Source organism: Kogia breviceps, chromosome 13, assembly GCF_026419965.1.
Source record: "Kogia breviceps isolate mKogBre1 chromosome 13, mKogBre1 haplotype 1, whole genome shotgun sequence".
Taxonomy (NCBI): domain Eukaryota; kingdom Metazoa; phylum Chordata; class Mammalia; order Artiodactyla; family Physeteridae; genus Kogia; species Kogia breviceps.
In genome coordinates this window covers 37,272,307-37,289,976 of record NC_081322.1, presented here as the reverse complement: position 1 = coordinate 37,289,976, position 17,670 = coordinate 37,272,307, and the positions used below count along the sequence as shown (strand labels likewise).

Sequence of the window (17,670 nt, the reverse complement as noted above, 5' to 3'; positions counted from 1 at the left end):
AATTGACAAATGCAGTCCCCATCCTTGAGAAAGACACTCTTTTGGGGGCTGGAGAGAAACAGATGGGCGGTCACATAGGACAGATCAGATGCTGTGATGCAGGTGTGCACCCAGTGCCAGGGAAAAATGGACAGCATGATGGGCTCAGCAGAAAGGCAGACCAGGGTCCACTGAAGAGACAACTTTGGAGCTGGTTTTGGGAAGATGAGAAGGATTTCTCTGAGTGTGAGTGTGTATGGTATCCAGGTAAAAGGCACAGAGGAGAGGGAGATTCAGCATGTTGAGGGAGAACGAAGAGTAGCTCATTGTGCCTGAAATATATGACAAATGACAAGAAAGGGTCAAAGAAGGTGGTAGAAGGGTAGCTAGAAGGTAGCTTGTAGGACTTGTGTGGCTGTTACCTCTGAGTCAGGTAGGGATTACAGCAGGAGGAGCAGAGTATTGAGTGAAAAAATAAAACCACACCCTGTAAAAAAGCAAAAGCTAATTATGACTTTTAAGACAGAGTTTTGGAGGTGGAACAGACCAAGGGAGATCACCTAGTCCAACACTTTATAAATGAAGAAACTGAGGCCTTGGAGAAGTTAAATGACTCATCCAAAATTAAGACTAGGAAAAAGTGGTCAAACCAGGACTATAATTCAGGTCCTCCAGCTTCCCAGTCAGGCCTTCCATTATGTCACCCTGTCTCCTTTAAGTAATAAGATTTTACATGTCTTCAGTATTTGCTACGCAATATTACCTAAAGAACCTTAAAATTTTTGTATTTTGGGCTGTTATTCAGGTGCCCCAAATCATTCTGATGAAATTTTAAAATTGCAAATGGATAACTTTTTTAAATGGGAGATTTAGTTTTTATGTGCATATGTGCTGTTGATATATTTGTGTTGATAATTGATATTGATAATTTTATTTTAAATTTAAAATATACATTGATTCTCCCATCATAAAACTGATCAAAAGAAACTGCAAATTTGCACAAACCTCTTAGAAAACAGTTCTTTAGTGTCATCAAAACCTATAAAGTTATTCCCTTGGCTCACTGTCAGGTGATCCACCCTAAGCAAGCAGTCACAAGAACAGATACATTTTTATGTATAAAGCTGTTTTTGCTACTTATCAAAAATTACAGCCAAAACATTTCACCCGTCAACCAGTAGGGAGATAGTTAAACAAATTATGGTTTAATTAATTACAGTCATTAAAAACTATGTATACGAAGAGTTTTAATGAAATGGGAAACTCACTGCATTAAGTAAAAGAATAGGTTTTAAGTTGTGAATTCATTAGGTTTGCCATCAGGTAAAAATACATAAAGACTGTGAGGAAGTATTAAATATCAATAGTGGTTGTCTTTAACTAGTAGAATTATGAGGTTGTTTTTCCTCCTTTAAAAAATGGTTTTTATACTTTACAAGTTTTCTACAACAAAGTGTGTTTTGGTTTTGTTTGTTTTGGTAATCAACTTAATGTGATATTTGTCTTAGGTATTTCTAAGATGTGTTTGGTTTATTTTATACATGGAGGATTTTAAGCTACATGCTGACGCTACTCTAGACACCTAACATGCCCACTTCATTATTCAACAGGATGTACCCTTTACATCGTCTGGGCCACGCTCTACCGATGTGCCTTGGATATCATGATCTGGAACTCGGTGTTCCTGGGGATCAACATTTTGCATCTTTCATATCTTTTGTACAAGAAAAGACCGGTAATTACTAACAATTAATTAATAAAGAAGAGACTTTAAAGCTTTTGCTTTTCAAGTACTTTGTTCAGACCTGACAATGAGCATCTAACATCTTTAGGCCCTTTAATATCATTTTTTTCTGAAGATGAGACTTTCTATGAAAGTCTTGCTAAGACTTTCACTTTCTTTCTGAAAGTGAAATATTTGAGCACCACGAAATTTGTTCTACCAACAAGTTTTTAAAACGTCTTTAATCATTAGGGCAATTTACACATGAGAGAACATGACAGTATTCTCTCTTTTTAGTCATCTAACTTCATTATTTATTTTGCTTATTGATGTTCAGATGTCACTTTGGAAAATCTTTGCCTTGTTATAAAATTAAGTGCTCAGAGACAACTTCCATGAACTTGCTAATGATTTACAAATAGCGTATGCTATTTTTTCATGCTATTTTTAAAAATATAATAGCTGTTTTTTTTCTTATGTCCAAAATACTCATTTAAGGAAATCACCATTTTTGGTGAGTTGTTACGAAAACACTAGTATTTAACTTTTTCTTTTCCACTCCTTGTTGTATTTCCTTGGTCATACCAAGAACAAACAGAATAGGAAAATAGCATGGCTCCTAGAAATCACTCCACAGCTGTTTGTTGACTGTCCAAAGCACATACAAATATTCAATAAAGTAAAAGATAACATGCTTGCTCTAATCTTATGTTCAAGGCCAGACATGCACATAGAAAACTATTAGAAAACAAGATAATTCATAGGAAATTATAATTTCGATGATACAGGTGATATATGTAATAGACATTCCACTAGACGGTCATCTCCTCAAACATTGTAACACAGTCTGTTTTGCTTACTGTATTAGTCAGTTTTCACTACATTATGCTGTGTAACAAACAATCTGATAGTCTCAGTGCCTTATAACAGCAACAGGTTTTTTTCCTTACCAACCTAATATATGGACTGTGGGACTGTGGCAGCTGTGATTCTATTCCATGTATCTTCTTCATTTCAGGGTCTCTGCTGAAGCAGCAGGTTCTATTTGGACACGCATTCTCATGGCAGAGAGAAAAATATAAGAGAACAAAAGAAACACCCAATGTTTCATAAAACTTCTGCTCCCATTTCACTGGCCAAAGCAAATGACATGACCAAGCCTGATGATGTGGCAGTAGGATAGGATAAGAGGATATATGATCCTCTTACGGGGGTGGAAGCAGCAAATAGCTGGAAACAATAATATCATCTACCACACTTACTGTTATATTCCCAGTTCCTGCCAAGCATGGTTAGCACTTAATTGGTGCTCAAGAAAACATTTGATAAGTGGATGCTTTCAAAGAGAAGAATTAAGAGGGCTTCATGAAGGAATTGGGACTTGAACTAAGACTTGCAGGATGAGCAGATTATGAATATGAGTCAATTTTTCAGTTCATATGTTCATTGCTGTGCCACATTGGCTAGTGTGCATGCTGGAAGTGAGACAGATTTGTGAATAAATTATTTTAAACACTCATTATGAGAGCTGTGGAGTGGAGAAGGTAGATGATAGTAATGATAAGGATTTCAGCTTCTGAATATCAGAACTTACTAGAACCCCAAGTTCTGAACATAAGATTCAGAAGTTGCTGATGTGATGGTAGCACCAGGTAAGTAAATCACTTAGTATCTGTGCTTTTGTTCCTTCTCTGACAATAAACCTAACTTTTTGAAAAATATAAATGCTAGTACTTCATTAAAGTGAAACAGCAGGACAAGTGAGAGCATTTCAAAGGCTGCAGTGACATCTGAGCAGCCCTGGTCATCTTCATCTGTAAGCTTCATGGTGTGGCTACCGTAGATTTCATTGAGATGGATGATCATTTGAACCCCAAAGTTCATTCACATGCTGTACAGATTTCCCAGACTAATGCTGGGTGCAAAGATGGGGCTTGACCCGGTCCTTGAATAGTCTGACAGCAGAGGTGATTGAGCCATTTTGCTTTCCCTCCCTCTAGCATCCAGCCTTACTGGCCAGTGGGTTCTCTATTCTACCGAGATTATGGTAGCTCAGGATGAGACCACTACATGGAAACTTCTTTACTCTTCACTTTGCTTCAGAATAAATGAGAAGCAACAATTGCAGCTGTGGATGTCTGCTTTCCTATATTAACTCATTAGATAATAATTATATACAGAAAAAATATTTAATGTATGTATCCTCATAAATTTGTTTCCAAGTTGATTCCTAATTTATGTACTTATTTTCTTGCTGTAATATTTCAAAGTTAGTGTAATTTCCTTCTGTGAAACAAGAGTATTCTAAAAATGAAAAGGTTTTACGTTGTTTGTAGGAAATGCTAAGATTGGCAAGGCGAATGTTGTGACAGCATTCGAAACCTCCACGGTTGCTTGGTAGCGCATAGAGAGAGATGTAATCAATAGTGCAGATCTTCACCATATGCTCTCAGAGTTCAGTTTAACTGCAAAAGTGCCCTTTTAGCGTCTAAACTTACATCACCACTTACTCTTCTGTGTCATATTCCATTGACCGATACACAGAAGGGTGATGGCATCCATTGCAGATTTGTTTATTCTCAAAATCCCTATTTAGACCACAGAAGCCAATGTTTTGGTGTTGCTACGTTAGTGTGGCATCTGGTCACTGCTGCCTTTCAGGTAAAAATCGAAAAGGAACTCAAGAGCATCTACCAGCGATTGTTTGAACCACTCCGGGTGCCTCCAGATTTGTTCAAAAGGTTAACTGGACAGTTTTGCATGATCCAAACATTGAAAAAGGGTGAGACCTATGCTGCAGAGGATATAACCTCAGTTGATGACCGTCTGAGTATTCTCCTGAAGGGAAAGTAAGTGCTCTGTGGAAATCGAAATGCTTCGTTTGCCTGGAATCCTCTTCTGGCTTCTGGGTAGGAAATGAATGAAAGGAAATGTTGCCAACTAATGAAGGAAGTGATCACAGAGCTGGTTGGTGGTGCATTTTCATCAGACAACTGCATTTTAGAATATTACAGGGCAACATGGTCAAATTATGTAGCATTTATTGCTGTGAATCTTGTTGACGTCAGGGTTTTCATTTGTGAAGTTTTCAACGTTTTTGGAAGTTTTATTTAAATCGAATGAGGCAGAATTGTAATAGGTTTAAATTGGGCGTTAAAATTTAAGGAGCTTATGTGTGTTTCAGAGGTGACTTGCTTAGTTTTTTGAACATCACAGAAATACAACTTCTAGGGATATCAGTGTCCTGGGGAGACAGCCAGTGTCTGTTCCCTCTCAAAAGTGTCCCAGTTTGAGTAATTAATTATATGGTCACTCCAGCTGTAACAGCAATGATAACCATTGGAAGGCACATGTCTTCTTCAATACGGACACTTTTTTTCCCTTGATGGTGGTGAAATTTATTTTGAAATTAATACTTGTTCCTCAGGAAGGGCTTTTTAATTATGTCAGTCACCTGGGGGGGGTTCTTTAAAATTTTACAAAATACAAACCCATAAGATTATGGAGATTTTAAGGCTTGTCATATTATGTGTGGATTATTCTATGCGTTTATTAACACTAATTTCTATTATCAGAATGAAGGTCTCCTATCGAGGACATTTTCTGCATAATATTTACCCCTGTGCCTTTATAGATTCTCCTGAATTTAGATCAACCCAGATGCACAAAGGTGAAAAATTCCAGGTATGTTTTGGCATGATTTTTAAGAAGATTGAAACTAGTTAATATCTCATTCAAAATCCAAAGGATATGGATGGGAAAGTGGCCATGATTTACTGAAAAAAGAGATTACCATACGGAATATATAGTATGACCCCATTTTTGTAAAACTTAAAGTAGTGTGTGTATGTACACAGGAAGAGGTCTAGAAAGATCCATCCTGATTTAGCCATTGTGTTAACACTGTTATTTCTGGGTTGTGAGTTTGATTGCTTTTTTGTGTTCTTCCTTTTTGCTTATTTGAATCTTTATAATTTTTCCATAGAGAACATCTAATGCTCTTGTTATGAGAAAAAAGGAAAATGTCAATTATAGAAAATCAGTGTTCTTAAAACGTGTAATTAGTTACTTTTATTGGGGAAAAACAGAAAACTGACTTTGCCCTAGAGAACCTACTTTGTTAATCCTTATGAAAAAAAACTGTAACCACTTTACTCTTTTAAATTTAATGAATATGTTTCATGGCAAAGACTGAAGTTCTTCACAATTACAATAATTTGAACATGATTACTTAACCTGATTCTTTTTGTATCCTAAAAAAAAAAAGCTCCATTATGTGACACTTTGTTCTGATTCTTTCTGTGAGAGTCCAGCTCTCCTATTTTATTCCCCTCATTATTGTTAGGAGAGTAACCAAGAAAATGGGTGAGAGTTTCCTTTAGTCTCAGCCTTTAGATAAACAGAAGTAAGGAAATATCCTGAGAACAGGTTTTCTTATGAGCCAGAGGGTAAATGTATTTAGGTGGGAAATGGAATAGAAGGGGATGCTATCACCTGAGGGAGGAAAAAAATCAGTGTTTCTTGATGACAGAATCTTATCTCTGAGTCTCATTCTGAAATGCCACTCAATTTGGGATGCCACATGGAGATAAAAGGGCACATTCACAGACACTACTTAAGTTTATTTACAATGCTGTCAGGCCTGCCCTGCTCCTACTCTGCCTGAGTAACTGGCCTGAGTAACCACACACCTGGTTAAAGTTATGTGCATTTACTAGAAGGTCTCATATAAATTTACCACCTGGCTGCAGTGCTGGCTGCAAGCTCACTGAGCTTAAGGGAGAGGAGAAAGCAGATGCTGTACCCTGTCTCCCCTCATTTACACTCTCCCTTGCGTTTTCAAGGGTCAGCTCTGCACTGAGATTTATTCTTATAGTATCTTTAATCACCACCATCTACAAACTGGCACAGGGCCACTTCTTTTCTCTCTCCCTCTTTCCTCTGACCACCTTACAATTTCTTCTTCCAAAGCCCAACATTTATCTGCTGCATCCAACCCTGAAGAGACTGGCATTTGGGGAAAAGGTGGGAACTGAACCTCCTCTGTTTCCAGAAGCACATAGTCCCTGGGATATAACATGTACTGTCTTTTCCACCGGACTTCAAATTATGTTACAGTTATAATTAAATTAACAACAAGAAAGGCATTTCTGCCACTGGTCACAGTTCTCTTTCTTCTTGGGGACTAGGGATTGGGATTCAGTAGTTGAGAAATGTTCCTCATGTTTCTAAAAACGTGACCAAACTCGAGGTACCCTAGCTGAGTGAAGGCTATTTATTCAGCCTTTCTGAAGACTAGTCAGCTTTTCTCGGCATAAAAGTCTGGTGTGGCATTTCCTGATGGGTCAATGGGTAAAACCTGCCCTGGCATCATCGAGACTGTGTCCTGTACAGTTGGAGCAGATTCCCATCAGAGTAAGCCCTCGGGAAAGATTCTGTTTTGATTGTTTACCAAATGTTCCTACTGGCAGATACCCAACGGTAAAAATAGCTGTTGCACATCTGTGTAGGAGTATAATGCCTCTTCCTGAAGCGAGTTCGCAGTGAAAACTGGCAGGTGCTCCCAGGACCAACTTTTCGCTATCTGTGCCGGTGGCATTTACAGACCTGAGAGTCAATGGCCAGACATCTCCGTCCACATGGCTTTTTACCTGCTAATCTCATTTTTCTCTAACTCTGAACACGTACAAGTGTTCTGACAAGGAGCTGCTTCCTTTGCATTTTTCTTTCTTTAAATTCATTCTTTGGTAGGGCTGCTACTGAATTCTACCGTAGGGTGAAAGGCGGAAAGGAAGCAAGTAGACTTGATGACTGTCCCTTGAGATTGCACAGTGACTGTTGTTCAGGAATGTGCGGTAATTATGATGACCAGCAGAGTGACAGAGCTGAGACAACGACTCTAAACTTCCAGCTGCCCCCTAGGTGCTGTGTCAGTACTTACAGACCCAAGCTGCTGCTTAGAACTGTTGGAGAGTCTTGAGTATCATTATCACAAAAGGTAGTTTTTTGTGTTTGGTTTCTTCTTTGTACAGTTGTTTCATGTCCAGCGAGCTTTGCCATTTCCACTTTTCTTTTGGATTTTATCTCCCGCTGTTGCCTTCCCATAGTCCATAGCACATCCTGTGCTGTGAAGCTTGAAAATCAAACCTTTATTGACTTTAAGGGAAGAAGAATGTCTTGGAGGCAGATGTCCAAGCTCTGGTGAAATAAATGAACACTGAGTTATAACTGGCTTTTAAATAAAACCTTATCTTAGGGCTTCCCTGGTGGCGCAGTGGTTGAGAATCCGCCTGCCGATGCAGAGGACACGGGTTCGTGCCCCGGTCCGGGAAGATCCCACGTGCCGCGGAGCGGCTGGGCCCGTGAGCCATGGCCGCTGAGCCTGTGCGTCCGGAGCCTGTGCTCCGCAACGGGAGAGGCCACAACAGTGAGAGGCCCGCGTACCGCAAAAAAAAAAAAAAAAAAAAAAAAAAACCTTATCTTAGTGTTAGGTAAATCTTTGGGTTAAGTTGCAAAGCAGTTTAATCTGCCAGTCTTGACTCTGCTGTGTTTTAGTGCAGATGAAAACTCAGTAAGAATTAGATGAATAGACCACTTCCAGGACATTTTCATGTTCCTGGTGTGTGAAACCTTGTGCAGTGCACAAAGAAAATAATAAATTCTCCCCCGAGGACAGTCAGCCAGTCATAGTGTCAGACTGCCTTTCCCATTCCAGCACATTCAGCAGTTCCCTCCGATGCTCTTGATAAGGTCTTTTCATTATGTGAGGGTGTAGGATTGGTTTGGGACTAATCCAGCACCTTGAGGTAATCACAGCAAACCTGGTTACAAACGCTTAGTCTAATTCCCTACCTGAGAGAAATTCTTTTGTGTCTTCCATTGCCATGTTTGATTTTATTTCTTCTGTGAAATTCTTCACAAGAACTCAAGCATGGCACTGCTGAGGTACCCTAATAACCTAAGAAGCAAATGTATTTCATGGAAGCTTTAAAAATTCCTAGATTGCATCATAAAAATTCCTCATTAAAGATATGTTTCACCTGACTGTTGTGACAGGAAATCATTCAGTAAATCTGTCTATTTGACAGTAATGAAGCATCAGCTATCCACTGAAATGACCTCAGTCGATATGCTAACTACCTGCTTCCAACTAAATGCCTGCTCTTAGGGACCTATAAGACTCATACATACTGTAGGTATAGCTTACTATTTGAATATTGTTACTACATTTAAATTGAATAATAATCTTAACAGGTTTAAAATCGTTTTCCACCATCAACAAGAAATGGTTGCCTAGTCGCATGTAAATCGGTGAAGTCAGAACACACCCTCTGACCATACACAAAAATAAACTCAGAACGGCTTAAAGACTTAAACAAGAGACATGACACCATAAGACTCTTAGAAGAAATCATAGGCAAAACATTCTCTGACATAAATTGTACCAATGTTTTCTTAGGTCAGTCTCCCAAGGCAATAGAAATAAAGATAAAAATAAACAAATGGGACCTAATCAAACTTACAAGCTTTGGCACAGCAAAGGAAACCATAAACAGACTGAAAAGACAACCTACAGAATGGGAGAAAATATTTGCAAACGATGCGACCAACAAGGGCTTAATTTCCAAAATATACAAACAGCTCATACAACTCAACAACAACAAAAAAACCCAATCGAAAAATGGGCAGAAGACCTAAATAGACATTTCTCCAAAGAAGATATACAGATGGCCAATAGGCACATGAAAGGGTGCTCAACATCGCTAATTATTAGGGAAATGCAAATCAAAACTACAGTGAGGTACCACCTCACACTGGTCAGAACGGCCACCATTAAAAAGTCTACAAATAACAAATGCTGGAGAGGGTGTGGAGAAAAGGGAACCCTCCTACACTGTTGGTGGGAATGTAAGTTGGTGCAGCCATTGTGGAAGACAGTATGGAGGTTCCTTAGAAAACTAAAAATAGAATTACCATATGATCCAGCTGTCCCACTCCTGGGCATATATCCAGACAAAACTATAATTCAAAAAGATACATGTACCCCAATGTTCATTGCAGCACTATTCACAATAGCCAAGACATGGAGACAACCTAAATGTCCATCAACAGATGAATGGATAAAGAAGATGTGGTACATATATACAATGGAATAATACTCAGTCATAAAAAAGAATGAAATAACGCCATTTGCAGCAACATGAATGAAACTAGAGATTATCACACTAAGTGAAGGAAGTCAGAAAGAGAAAGACAAATACCATATATCACTTATATGCAGAATCTAAAATACGACACAAATGAACCTATCTATGAAACAGACTCACAGACGTAGAGAACAGACTTGTGGTTGCCAAGCAGGAGGGGGTTGGGGGAGGGATGGAGTGGGAGGCTGGGGTGAGTAGATGTAAGCTATTATATATAGAATGGATAAGCAGCAAGGTTCTACTGTAGAGCACAGAGAACTATATTCAGTATCCTATGATAAACAATAAAGGAAAAGAATATTTTAAAAGACTATATATGTATAACTGAATCACTTTGCTGTACAGCAGAAGTTAACATTGTAAATCAACTGTACTTCAATAAAATAAGTGGCTTCCTACTGTAAATAAAGTAGATAAACAACAAGGACCTACTGTATAGCACGAGGAACTGTATTCAATATGTTGTAATAACCTATTATGGAAAAGAATCTGAAAAAGGAGATATATATACATAGATATATGTATAAATGAATCCCTTTGCTGTATACCTGAAACACTGTAAATCGCCTATACTTCAATTTTTAAAAAACATTTTAAAAAATACAGGAAATGGTGGCTAAGCAAATTATAGTATCATTTTGAAAGTATTATTGCCTCAGGGCAACTTGAGGTTATTAAAATGGTTGAAGAAAAGTTAAATGCATATACATCACCTAAGTGCAATGACGACTTCTTTTCTTGGATGATTTCCAACTCCTCTTTTAACTTCTTCCCCCACTGTTCGTGAACTGTATCTTCCAAAGGCATGGATGACATCTTCACAAAATGAAGGGACCTCAACATTCCTAACCCTTTCTTCAACACTTGGGTGCCGGACTGTGCCACCGTGAGTGCCCGGTGCTCACCTTCTCTAATTACTCCTCTAGAATGTTACTCAGCTGCCTTCTGTTTACAAGCCCATCTCCTACTATCTCTGGGAACTCCTCAGGACTGGCTTATATGGCTCTTGACCTTATACTTCTTTAAATCTTTTTTTTCCCCTTGGAAATGTCTTTACTTATTATCAGCTTCCTCCACTAGAATGTAGGCTTCATGACATTGTGTTCAGCTGTTCTTTGTGTGCAGGATTCTCGATGGTGAGTCAGCCTTGTGGTCACTTCACCAAATGCCTTTCTCTGTGATTGTCTTGATGAATCTAGCACACATTGGGTAGGGTTTGGCCTGGTGGAAAAATATGCCTGGGCTGGAAGTCAGCAGTGCTCCCTCCACCATTCATTACAATGTGTTCCTGCCTAAGCTTTTTGGTGCTTCTCATTTGTTTTTTTAGAAATTTATTTATTTATGGCCGCATTGGGTCTTCGTTGCTGCATGCGGGCTTTCTCTGGTTGCAGCGAGCAGGGGCTACTCTTTGTTGCGGTGTGCAGGCTTCTCATTGTGGTGTCTTCTTTCTCTTGTTGCGGAGCACAGGCTCTAGGCGCCCGGACTTCAGTAATTGTGGCCCGCAGGCTTGGTAGTTGCGGCTCGCGGGCTCTAGAGCGCAGGCTCAGTAGTTGTGGCGCATGGGCTTAGTTGCTCTGCAGCATGTGAGATCTTCCTGGACCAGGGATCGAACCCGTGCCCCCGGAATTGGCAGGCGGATTCTTAACCACTGCGCCACCAGGGAAGCCCCTTGGTGCTTCTCATTTGGCATCTGGAAAATGAGGAAGAATGTTATCTGTCTTACCTCAAAGGCAATTTTAAGGACCTGCTTACAGGATAGATGTAAAAGCACCTTAAATGTTTTAAAGTACAATACATACTTAAAGTGAGTGGCATTATGTGTACCTGTTATTTCCTATTCATTCTCTACCATTTTCCCCTGTTCTGTATTTGTCAAAACACTTATTGCCACCTGAGATTGTCACATTTCTTTATTCATCATCGGCTTCCTCCACTAGAATGTAAGCATCACAGGGCAAGGATCTTGGCTTTTTTCTTCATAATGGTAACCTCAGTGCCTTGAACTGTGTCTGGCATAAAGTACAAGCCTAACAATGTATGTTGAAAGAATAAATGAAATTTAGTGTTTTACGGAGCCACAGAGCTGCAGGTGCATTTCTTAAATCCCAGTGCGTTTGGTTTGGGGGATTTATTGTTTAATGTAGGTTTGGGGGATTTATTGTTTAATGTATTTAATATTATTTAATAGAATAAATAAGTGCAGTTTTATTTTTCTAGGAACACTGACCCACCTTTTGTAGCCAAACCCTCTAATTTACTAAAGGTCAGGTTTCAACCACTGACATAAGGAGAGAAACTAGGTTTTCTGTTTTCTCTCCTAGTAGACATAAATACCCCCTTGTCATCTGAAATATGTTCAATTTTTTTACTAACAAAGGGTAAAGAGCTCCTTCGGAAATCTTTACTCTGAGCCCAGATATGACTTCATGTCAATTTAGAAACCTTTATTAATCTCCCACTTGGACAAGCATTGGGTTTAATGTTGAAGATGTAAAAATGGTTTTTGCCTTCAACAGTATTTGTGTTCATATGTTAATTTCTTCATCAGTAACCCTGCACTGAGCACCACTCAGTGTTGGAAGCCAGGCACTCAGTATGAAGATGCAGTTGCTGCCCTCAGGGTGCTCAGGAGAGAGTGGACCACAGATGAGCTTGAGTTCAGTGATAGGAGTGCCACGTGAAGGACAGAAGGACCTCCATGGGAGGAAGGGTGTCCTGACCCTGAACTTGGAGTGAGGGCGTGGCCCCTTGCTCTGGAGAGAGGATGTATTTAAGGAATACTTAAATTCTGTGTAGTGCAATTACAATGCTTTCCCACTTTCCTATATGATAACACTTAAGGAAAAGGTATGGTTTCCCAGTTCTGAGCTAACTGGGGGACCTCTGTGTGTGTCCCCAGTGGGCTACCCTTGGTAGGTCACACTCAAGAAATACCTATGACAGAAGGACCCAGAAAAGGACCCTTAGTAGCCATATTTATCCGTAACCATCTGGGCCCTAAAACCAATTCACGTGAGTCTGCTTTCTCATTCTCTAGTATAATTATCTGGATATAAAGAAATATTTAGCCATAAATTGTACATCCAATTGGGACATCAGTCTAGCACACTCTGTAGCAGTGCTATTGACACAGTGGCCATTCTTCTATCACCAGACCTCACAAAACAGAACAACAAAACTTGAAGACTTTGCTTTCATTTAGTCTACAGATTGCTTGGTTTTAAATGTAATGTTTTACTTAGTTATAGAAGCTAGTGTGTATGGATCTTATTTTAACTAATATGACAAAGCACTGCTATGATAATATCCACTAAATTATTCTAATCTTCCCTTCCCCCAAGTTACTAACATCATAATTCATATACATTTTTCTCTCTGTTTCTTTGGCAGGTCACCATTATTGCAGATGATAACTGCAGGTTTTTATGCTGGTCAAGAGAAAGATTAACTTACTTTCTGGAATCAGAGCCTTTCCTATATGAAATATTTAGATATCTTATAGGAAAAGACATTACAAATAAGCTCTACTCATTGAATGACCCCACCTTAAATGATAAAGTAAGTGTTTTTCTGAGTCTGTTTTGTTAAATACATATGTATAGTTAGGTATATCTCCTTTTATGCAATATATATTTTCCTGAATCTTCATTAATTTGTCATATGTTAAGTGAAGTGGGGATGCTTGTAATTTAGAGACCCTTCAGGGAATCATTTCTCAAGCTTGAGGAAGTATTATGCAATTATTATATTTTCCATGACCTGGTGAGGTGTCTGTGAATGTCAGGGACCGCCATTTGTGGTGATGAGGTGCTATCCTCTTCCTAAAGAGTCTTTCAAGCAATCTAAGGAAGATGATAAATGAGTGGAAGGACTAGGCAGTGGTATAGGCCATGGAAGGCGGGGCAGGGGAAGGTTGCAGACTGATCAATGCTGATAAGCCCCAGCAAGCAGGAGGTTGGCTTTTTAACCCTGTGTCTTCCAGTCTTGCACATTCTACTGGTCAGGTCCCCTCCCAGAATGCCCATAAGTGACGAGAGGTATGGGTTGGAAGCCTGCGGCCATTCGGTTAGGAATTTCAGAGCTGTATAGATCTCCAACAATTTGCAGTTTGATCTTCACTTCCCCACATTTGCTTAGAAGGAAATTAAAATGATTACGGAAGAGAACTTGCAAACCTTGTTTCCGTGATAAGTACTGTTCTCCAGGGACTATGCACATGGGTGTGTGCATCTTCGAGTCATCTGGGCGAAGGCTGTTATCAAATTAGGTTGGTGCTTATTATTTTTCAAATTATTTTTCAAATAGGCTATTGAGTATATTAAATTTTGTCTAATGTATTTGTAGTAATAGCTTATAATAAAAATTACAGCTACCATGTATTGGGCACTGACTATGTACCGGATAGTCTTCTGTTTCAAGGAAAAGTAAATGTTACTTACAGGGAATATATGATCTAAGTCTCATGGCACTCAGACATCTTAAAACTTTGTTTTATAGACGGTCAAAAAGTTGGACCAGCAGCTCAGCCTTTGCACACAGCTGTCCATGCTGGAAATGAGGAACAGTATAGTCAGCTCCAGCGAAGATGAAGACGGCTTACACCAGTTTCTTCGGGGCACCTCCAGTGTTTCCTCTCCTCGTAAGTTATCCCCACACTGGGATTCTGATGGATATTGCTAGAAAAGCACAAATGACAACTTTGATCAGAAAAGTAACTTTTCAGGTAGCACGTGTTGGGCAACCTAAAGGTAACAATAAAAATAATCAAAACTTTTCTAGCTTTTTTTTTTTTTTTTTGTATTGCACATCAGTTAAAATCCAACTCGAGAATGCTTATTTCCATTTCAGAAACTGTCCACTTGTTCTGCCATATGCTTTTCTCAAACACTGGTTCAGTAGAATAGTACGAAAGAGTCCATATGGTTTGCTGGGCATCCAAGCCTTGTTGTTTTCATGATTTTTAGTGGAAGCCTAGGCCCAGCATCGTGTTTAAAATGGTGGGAAGCAACAGCTGTAGGTTGTACTGCCGGCTGGTTATATCAGTGTGACCACCAGGAGTTAAGAGGTGAGTGGGTGATGAAATTTTCCTGAAGATGAAGAAGGCCACTCAACACCCCGTGACTCACCTCATTCACACCAAGAGGCAAGTTTTCCAAGATTCCACTCTAGTTTAGATTGTTTCAAAACATTTTAAATAATACTGATGGCACAGATGTTGAAGATTAAATGCTTAACATTAATGCTTACAATTATTTTAAGAATTATTCCAAGAAAGGTAGTATAAGACTGTGGAACAAATTCACGGGAAAGAGCAGACAGGCAGACAGATCCTCTCACTGCATAAGCTAAAAATTATTAATCTTTCCAATTGTATGTTAATGCAAGGTAACTTTTAAGAAAATCCAGATATGCATTCAACAACCCTAAGCGTTTATGTAAATGATCTTGTAACTTTGGATGCTTTAGATACATCGGATTAAGGATTTTAAGTATCACATAGTCAGGAGGGGCTGGAATGGACAAGGCCATGTCAATGTAAGCTTCAAAGCAAAGTCTAGGCATAGAAATGTGTTGTGGGCCTAAAAGAGATTTCAGGAACAACGCAAATGAGAACCTGGAAATGGCTATATTTTATTCCAAAGTAACTTTTAGAAAGTACAGCTGAGGTTGACCAAACTCTGAATCTACTAGCATGTCAGATGTGTTATCTGCCTTGTTGAAACAGTTTGATATTCAGTAAGCATTTTCAAACGGACCCATCCTAATTACATGTACAGTGATTTCTAAGAAAGGCCAGCAAGAAAGGGAATTACAGTGAAATATTGTATGTGAATTATTTTTCCTGTAGAATATCTTTTTTTATGCAGTTTTTTTTTTGTTGTTTTTTTTTTTTAGTACCACAGTCTTGCTTAGGAAGCCCTGAGAATGGGCAGTTTATACTTTGGCCATTTGTTTTCTTAAAATCAGTTTTGTTTCTCTGTAATATTTTCTTGTATAATCTAAATCTTTTGGGTATTTTAACATTTTAGAAAAAGAAAAAAGCCTTCTCTAGAGTATGTTGTTTAAAAAGAATTAGAACATGTTTTCAAGATGAATGTTTGCACTGTACTTGCCTTCAGAAACCTTTATTTCCAGGTGTTCCATGGATGGATCACACACATTGTGCATACAGACCTGGGTTCTTGCTCTAATAATTCTTAGCTGTGTCACTTGGAGTAAGCCGTATGACCTTTCTAATCTGACATGAGCTGTCATATCTCAGCACAGGCCTGGATCTGGTCACAACTCCTGGTCTGTTTCCTCCCCTCTCAGAGTGAATCGTGAGTTTAATCCAAAAGTCCATTCCCCACATGGATAATTGAAGCTTCTGTGTCTGTGAAGAAGTGGGCAGCCCTTGGGGGCAGGGAGGGCAACTTTACTTCTCAGTTCCCTTGTCCAGTTGTACTTTGCTGTACTGAAAATGTGTTCAACTTGCTTATGTTGTTTATTTAATTATTTTAGCCTCAGGTTTATTATACAATATCTAACATATTGATGCAAATGCATAGAGCCACATAGGTGTGCATACTTTTGAGTGTGTGTGTGTGTGTGTGAACCGCACAGCAAATCCATGTCCATACCTGCTTCCTTTTGACCAGTCTTCATTCTTGGCATCACTTCTGCAGTTTAATGAAGGACATTATTATTTGAGCACAACACTGATATTAATTATGAATTCTTTAATTCACCCTATCACATGATTCATTAAAAACTGGTTAGTTCTTCTTTCTCTTACTTAGATCTTATCCTGGAACTACTGAAGGCTGTTTTCGTTTTTCTCTTGCCAGATCCATCAATATGCCATCGACTTTTCCAAATTACAAATTACATTCCTTGTAAAACAGAGAATACAAAACCAATCCCTCAGGACTGTTAGGCTGAAATAACAAAATTTAGCACACTTGAAGCATGCAGTAGGCCTCAGTCAATGTTAGGTCCCTAAAACAAGTGCCTAAGCTCTTATTAGTCTGGATTTTTGATGTACACGTGGGGGCAGCTGGGGCAGCTGCTCTCAGCAACAGTATCAGCTTCATGAATGCTAGTGGAGAGAAGGGAACAAACATTTATTGACAATAGCAGGTGTTAGTTTTTTCAGGTACTCTCTATACATAATCACATTTAATCTTCACTGCAGTCTACACAGAGAAGAGGTACCTTAGCTTTCACCAGATGATGCAGTGCCAACAGATGGTTCCCTGAATCTCTGGCTGCAATGCTTTCTTTCTCCTTCACCTGCACGCTGGCTGCTGCTCCAGGTTGTATCCTCCTCACTCTGGAACACCAAAGGAGCAGCCGCTGTTTGGGTAGCTGCCACTAGTGGCATAGGGAAGACAGTGGTGGCAGAATCACCCCCACGGCTCTTAAAGCTCCTGTTTTGAGGTAGCACTTGCCACTTTCACTCATGTCCCCTGGACCAGAGAAGTCACTTGGCCAGAACCACCATGAATGGGTGGCTCTTTAATCCTCCTTCAGGGGCTACACAGGAAGGGAGGGAAAGTAGGCATGTTGACAATAACACAATCTACAGTGATGAGTATCATTTCCCTTTACCGACAGGAAATTGGGAATATGAGATGCGTACTCACTGTTCCAGATCCTCAGGGGGAGGTGCTGGCAGACAGACATCCTGTCTGATTCCTCAGTCCATGATTTTAGACCATATTGCCTCTGTGGTTTAAAAAGAAAAGGAAAAAAAATGCATGAAATGTTTGACCAGTGCTT

The 17,670-nt window shown here is 39.3% G+C and overlaps 1 protein-coding gene across 2 annotated transcripts in view; it reads left to right on the top strand.

Annotated features, from left to right (window-relative positions):
• BVES (blood vessel epicardial substance) overlaps positions 1–17,670 on the top strand; it is a 40,088-nt gene that overhangs the window by 4,854 nt on the left and 17,564 nt on the right. For both annotated transcript variants that reach the window (XM_059083659.2, XM_059083663.2), the window contains 5 exons: positions 1,590–1,714; positions 4,364–4,551; positions 5,278–5,386; positions 13,300–13,467; positions 14,407–14,548. In XM_059083659.2, coding sequence (XP_058939642.1) covers positions 1,590–1,714; positions 4,364–4,551; positions 5,278–5,386; positions 13,300–13,467; positions 14,407–14,548 — 732 coding nt within the window. The remainder of the gene's footprint in view (positions 1–1,589; positions 1,715–4,363; positions 4,552–5,277; positions 5,387–13,299; positions 13,468–14,406; positions 14,549–17,670) is intronic.